Source organism: Cupressus sempervirens, chromosome 11 (genome assembly GCF_028749045.1).
Source record: "Cupressus sempervirens isolate cs-2001-9-10 chromosome 11, ASM2874904v1, whole genome shotgun sequence".
Lineage (NCBI taxonomy): Eukaryota > Viridiplantae > Streptophyta > Pinopsida > Cupressales > Cupressaceae > Cupressus > Cupressus sempervirens.
In genome coordinates this window covers 340,895,043-340,902,057 of record NC_143128.1, presented here as the reverse complement: position 1 = coordinate 340,902,057, position 7,015 = coordinate 340,895,043, and the positions used below count along the sequence as shown (strand labels likewise).

The following is a 7,015-nucleotide window of genomic DNA, read 5'->3' as shown; positions in this document are numbered from 1 at the left end:
GGTCTCCCAATCCTCATGGATGACCCTACATCCACCTTATATCTTCCTCTAGGCTTTCACTTCGGGACTGTCTAGCCATCATTATTGTTGAGAAGGTCAAGATTTGGTAGCTCAGTTTTGGGGGAAAGCATTTCAAGAATACTTGGGAGTGAGACCACGAGTGTGCCATCAACGAGTGGTGATCCATTCCCTAAGAGGAGGGGTGAACAACACGGAGTAGCACCACTATCAACTTCCATCGTTTTAATCATCTGTCCATCCCTAGGTTGGAACAGTTGTAGAGTGAGCGTTTCAAAGATCTCCCCCTCTTCATGGTCAATAATATCATCCATAGAAATTTGGGCTTCTCCACCCTATTCAACGATGTTCTCCTTCACAGGAGTTCTTTCCTTCTCACCGTTTTTGCTAGGGGTTTCAACCAAGTCCTAAGAGGACTCCTCAAAAGCTTCCTTTAGGCCGGTCAATTCCTTATTCACTGGGCTTTCAACCTTTTCAGCCCTCTTAACAATTTTTGAGCTTTCAACAGTCACCACTCCCTATGAGAACACTTTGTCTTTGAGTTTGTCACCCTTCAGACAATCCACAAACAAATGGCCAAACATGTTACATTTTTGGCAAAAGGGGGTTGCATCTTTATAGATTATTGGTTGCGACCTGTTGCCCATTTAGATTTTAGGTCAACCATTGTCGGCAATGGTATATTCATTCCAACATTGATACAAAATCTAGCAAAACCCAATTTAGTTCTAGAGCTAGTCATATTTTCCATTTTGATGAACTGACGAAAGGAGTTGCCAACCCATCTGAACACCCGCTCATCCCAAAATTCTAAAGGGAGACTGGGCAACCTTATCCAGACCAAAGCATACCTGTAGAGGTCTCGCTCCTGGTTGAAACCCAGCTTCCATTTCGCCATCAGCAAAGGGTGTTTTCCAAAATACCAGGAGCCCGCCATGACTGAGTCACAATCCTTTTTCGTAGCGAAATTGAATAAGAAAAGGAGGCCAATCATAGCAGAGATGGACACTGACCCTGAAAGTTTCCACTTCATAAAGCACCACTTCCTTACCATGTCAACCGTGGGTTAGAAGGAGACAAACTTTCCAACAAGACAAAGGGTAAAGCTCGAGGTGATCGAGTCGACTACTGAATCCGGAAGAGCAATCATGGGACCAGTGGCCCCTGAGGAGATCACAGGTTTTGCACTAGAGTCCATAGGAACCTTGGATTTGACAACAGCCCCCAACTAGTTTGACTTAAGGGCCCTGCCAAAATAGATGTTAATAGGGGACCACCGAGGGGTTTGGGGCCCAAACAAGCACAATCGTCAAGGACAGTGCAAGATTCCGTCAAAGGAATATCTTCTTGGAGTAGGTCACGAACATTTTGGGCCTTAGCAAACAAAACCAATTCTAGATCTGAACATACAGGCCTCGTCGGCTCTAACGGGGGAGATAAAGGTGGGGAGGGACCATCCCCCCGAGATCTAAGAGGGGATAAGCTTAGGAGGAAGCCAAGAGCGAGAAAGGAGTTGCAGAGTGAGAAAGATTATTATTATTATCAACATATATATACACATTTCATATTCCAAAAGTACTTTATTTAAACTTGTCAAGTATCAGTTTATAATAACATAATAACAATTATGTTCTTGCCCCCAACCATCTTGAAACAATAGGTAAGTGTTGATTATATAAGCATGCCAATGTAGGGTTGTAGGAAAGCTTTTTCCCATTAATATTTAAAGTCATTCGAAAACTGGGAGGAACATCAATAACACCGGCAATGCAAAATCCCAGTCTTCAGGCATATCAATAAAATCATAAACATATCTTGTTCATAGTCACTGCCAAGGAAGAGCATAAAATTTACATCAAAATTATAATATAATCAATTAGAAACTCTGCAAATATATTTAGTTAAGTCTCCACTAAAATGATCTATTTGAATTAACAATTAAAAGGGCTAACCCAAAAAATAAATTTGAATATATGTATTTATATATCTTGAATGTCTTATTAGCATTAGTAATAATGATAGTGCAAGTAAAATAACTCATTTAGTATGATTTGAAAATTTTGAAATCTTAATTGTTAGTCCCTGCCGTAAGGCAAGAGACTAAAGTTTTCGATCTCTTCCAAGGTATTAGCTCATTGATTGGAAGTAGTGCCTTTTCAGATTATAACATTTAAGACTATAGTTTATAAGATGTAATGGAATTATTTGACATCATATATAGAAATTAGAAATTTTCTATTGGCTATTGTTATTTTTGCTAGTGGTCTTTTTCTTTTTCTGTACAAATATTATGTAAAATATTTGAACATGGCAACTGTCAATTTAACAAGAGATCTATGTGTCTGTTGTTTGATTTCCCAAACACACAATAGCTGCAGAGAACAAAACTTGTTCAATAGACATCCTTTGCATGCAATGAGGTGTGACATTTTAAAGAGTTTGGTACCTAAATCTATGTGCTAGCCAAAAAATGGTAACATCTAAGAACAAAGCATCACTTTGGCTTGTGTCGTATGAATTGTGTTATTAGGCCCCGTTTGGTTGCTGGAATATGAGTGGAATAGGAAAACGAAATTAGAATATGTTTTATATTCGCTGTTTGGTAAGCTCAATCAGAATTCCGTGAGCAGGGCAAGAGCTCTTGCCCATAGCCAATGTTGGGCGAATTCTGAAGCGTGCATTGCCAGCCAACGCGAAGATCTCCAAGGAAGTGAAGGAAACTATGCAGGAATGCGTTTCTGAGTTCATTAGCTTCATCACAGGTGAAGTATTTGAGAAGTGCCACCATGAGATGCAAAAGACCATTAATGGAGATGACCTGCTCTATGGAATTACCACTCTTGGTTTCGAAGACAATGTGGAGTCTCTCAAGATCTATCTACAGAGGTACAGAGAACTAGAGGGGGATAGAACGGCAGCTACTTCTACGTCAGTGGTTTCCGAGATTTAAATAAGAATATGATGTGTTAGAAGTCTAAAGTTGTAGGAGAATTTCTTTTAATATTAAGTAAAGCTTCATCAATAATTGCATAACCTAATTAGATGCATTCTGCGCATAACCCAAGTCACAGATTTTTCAAATTCGTCCCTATTTCGTAAGACAACGCATCACAAAATGACTCTTTTTTTTAATGTTTTGCAAATGCTGGCTTATGAGTCTAAGCATTTAATCACCAGAATATCTTCTGGTTCTCATTCAACATGTCTTCAATTTATTTCTGCCGTCTAATACCACGGGCTGTGATATCAGTGTCTGCTTTCGGTTATGAGTTTCTCACTACGATGGAGTTTGGTGAGTTTTATGGAGCAATATTTTCAAATGAGGAAGAAGTTGATATTATGAAGGATGAGGAGAAGGAAATTTGTGAGGCATTTAATGTGTTTGATCAAAATGGAGATGTGGGTTTTTCAGTGCAATAGAGTTGGCTGATGTTCTATGCAAATTAGGGTTTGTGGAGGGGAAGATTTAAATTGCTGTGAGAGCATGATTGAGAATGTAGATTATAATGGAGATGGGTTTGTGGATACTCATGAGTTTAGGTATTTAATTACCAGAACTTCTTCTGCTTTTCATTCCTGTCTTCAATGTGTTGCTGCAGTCTAATGGCAGAGGAATGTTATCATGTTAAAAACTAAATGAATCGTAACTGTCTCCATATGTTTTTCTGTAGTCCAATGTTACAATAAATTTTAAGGTTACTACGGTATAAATGATGTTGTAGTAATAACTTCGCTGCAGTGACAGAAAACAGTGTCCTCCTGTAACTGTGTCAGAAGCGAACAACACTGTGACTTTCCAGTTTTGAACATACCGCTTTCTTATTTGTTCTCCCACTATTGGCGTTACATGAAATTTGAAAATCTTCTTCAAATAATAGGAACAACAACTAGGATTTATTTGCTATATTAAAACACGCTGATAACAGAAATAACCAATATATTTAGAAGTATTATAGAATTTGAAGATACTGTAAACATCATATTTTAACTTTACAACAATCTTAGTTTAAGATTATGTGAAACTTGCACAAGCTTGTTCACTAGAGGTGAATTGAATAAAGAATATAAGTACCTAAATTAGAAAAGTTAAACTAAAACAATTCACAATAAATGTGGTTGAATACACGGGCTTTGTGCAACAGGATATTAAGATGGCAGACTGGTCAGAAAATGTAGCTCCCTTTAGGCCAGCAGTGATTAGCTCAGCCCTAAGCTGGAGAGGAGTTATGGGTTTGCTTAAATCTGGTACATCAATCTTCTCTAACTCTACAATAATGCCCATGACTACATTCTTATAGTTAAGTGACAACACCCACAGAGAAATACTAAAGAACAGGAAAGAGCTAAGCCGCAATTGCAGATATGCATGCCCTTGAGTACTAATGGTTTGTTATTTTGGACAGGGTGGAAGACAATTAAGGGGGCACTTGCTATGAATCTTATGGTGAAAGGCTACCAGCAAGGACTCATAAATTTTACAATTATTACTGCCCGCAAACCAACGTGAAGGAATTTTCAAAAAAAAACGAAAATAATGTTTGAAAAAAAAGATTGTCACGAGGACAAAGTTGTTTTAGGCTGATCATGTAGCCATGAGCCCAGTGCCGCCTAAGTCTTGTCTATCTCGCTTGATAGAGATATAAATACTTAGATTAAACTTAATATTAAATTGAAATCTTCCTAGAAACTTCTTATGAAAGATTTGAAACTTAAATGAAAATATTGAAGAGAAATAAACAAAGGTTTATGTGTGGTTTATGTGTATTTTGTATTTGATGAGCAGCAGCTCTATAATGTAATATGTATTAGAACAATTTAACATTTTATATTTTGTATTTGAAACAATAAACATTTGCATGTGATTAAATGTAATTTCTTGATCTTTATTTACTTTGTCTAATTTCATTTATTTCTTTCTCTTATCATCCCTTGCCTTTCTATCTCTGGAAAAATAGAAAATGATGCCAATGTATATTATCTGTATGCTGAGACCTATGTTATTTATGGTAGAGACAAATATCATGTTTAGGTATGCAACAGGCAAGCCATGTAGTGACTCTCCTTCTGCAAGTTGCTCTGCTCATTGTGGTTCTTGTATCTAAGGTCACACCACTAATTTTTAATATCTTTAATCACTTTAAGGTCACACAATGTTGTAACGATACTAAAATTTCCTATTTTCTCAATTTTAAAATTAACTCGGTTAAATTATTTCCCTCTATCATACATACTTCCCCATTCCACGCAGAGACTCTAGCTGCTCGCGCAGCACTTGTTTAATATATAAATTGAAATCCTAAATGATAATGATAGATGTGAAAGGTTTTATCCCACCATGGAATCTCATGGTGTCAGATCAACTACCGTGGACTAAATTCTCGGCATTCTGTAGAATGTATTTATAAGAAAGTTGAACTTAACTGCAATGTTTTACCATGCTCGCATTACATTGCACCCAATGCACAAATATTCAGCATTTCAAAATAATATCCCTTCTGTTTATGCTTCAACGGATGTTTGTACCCTGTTCCAAAGCTCCTTCTTGACAAAGGCAGAGGCAATTTCACAAAGATTGACATGTCTAGTCTTACACCTGCCAATTCCATTTTCCTGAAAGTTTGCAAATACTTCATAACAAATCCATTTTGTACATATCATCCAATCATTTTAGTAATGTCAATGAGACCAAATCCTTCTGAGGCATTCTGTCAAACAGTTCACTTGTCTTGTCTATGTATTGAAATTCTGCACACACGTCTACCAGGGTAATAGCTTCTGAGAAAACTCTCCATCCTTTTTGCTTTAACGAATATCCTTTTCCCATACTACAGATTCCATTTTGGTAATGTTCAGGTTGTGGAATTCGGCTTTATACCTACCAATTGCATTTTCCTTCCCAGCACATCTATGTTGTGCATACCCTGCAAACATTTTAGTCCACGAGGAGGCATTATGTCGAACAGTTCACCTCTTTTCTCTAGCTTCCACATTTTGCATACATGTCTACCAATAAATATTATTTTGGTTTTTGATGCATTAGAAATGGCTTGAGCAGTGTCATGATAGCTATCTATTGCTTCCACTCTTGTATACGAAGGCTAAAATTGGATACAACATACTTCACTATAAATAGTTGTAAGTTGTGGAGTTCAACAGTAATTCCCTTCTAAAAGAAACAAACCTTGCACAGCTGGTGGTTTTGGAATGTTATATTATTGCGGTCGTCCAATTGATTCTTGGAGCAAAGAAAAGAAGAGAAGATTTGGACATTAGAGGAAGGTTATAGTCAGGAGTCATATTTGGCATCAGTGAAAGAATATAAAATTACACATTCTAAATAAATGAATCTCTGCAAAAGTAAGATTTGGCATGGCAACTCAATGATGATAATCCAGATCAAAGAAAGAGCTTTGGGTATTGGCAACCAAGGAAAATAAAAACGAAGGCCATTATAGGCAGAATTCTTAGATGAACGCTCGTATTGAAACACTGAAACCCTAACAGCTCGAAGATAGAATATCATTCCTTTGTATCTTTTGCACAAATTATCATTTTTGTAACAAATTTTGTGATAATTTGTGTAAACAAGAGCTTCTTTGTTTTGCAAAAATTTCCCTTCCAGAACTCAAACATTTCAAAGAAATAATGAAAAGCGTTCTCTAGTCCGCTGCGCAGGTCATACCCTGTCAGCGTAATAATTTTTTTCAGAGCTTTCAGACGAGGCATTTTAGGGAGCTTAAAGAGGCTAAGCATGAAATTCAGTCTCACATGCTCTTCTTCTTCAAAATTGGAGCTAAACAAATTCCTCTCATTAATTTTACTCAGCGGCTTTGGTACGGAATTGTTATGGATTCCAAAATCAATAATATGAATTTTCTCTGTGGTTTCTAAAATGTCCTGATTTTCTTAAACAAGGATAAGCATCATTTAGTGCTCGGTAGGAAATTGCATGTTCTCTAGGCTCTCTTTTTTTGCAAAGTAGTTCACCAGTCTCCCC

The 7,015-nt window shown here is 37.0% G+C and overlaps 1 protein-coding gene across 1 annotated transcript; it reads left to right on the top strand.

The window, feature by feature from the left end:
• The first annotated feature begins 1,166 nt into the window (after positions 1-1,166).
• LOC149529480 (nuclear transcription factor Y subunit B-2-like) lies at positions 1,167-3,043 on the top strand. The gene is made up of 2 exons (XM_089808155.1): positions 1,167-1,197; positions 2,649-3,043. The coding sequence occupies exons 1-2, from the start codon at positions 1,167-1,169 to the stop codon at positions 2,966-2,968; spliced, it is 351 nt and encodes a 116-aa protein (XP_089664281.1). The 3' UTR covers positions 2,969-3,043.
• Positions 3,044-7,015: the final 3,972 nt, after the last annotated feature.

What these genes read in the sequence shown, in the direction of transcription:
- LOC149529480 (XM_089808155.1), top strand. Translation starts at nt 1,167, where the DNA reads ATGGGACCAGTGGCCCCTGAGGAGATCACAG. An exon ending in GGCCCCTGAGGAGATCACAG is followed by an intron (nt 1,198 to 2,648) that starts GTTTTGCACTAG and finishes TTCCGTGAGCAG; the next exon opens with GGCAAGAGCTCTTGCCCATA.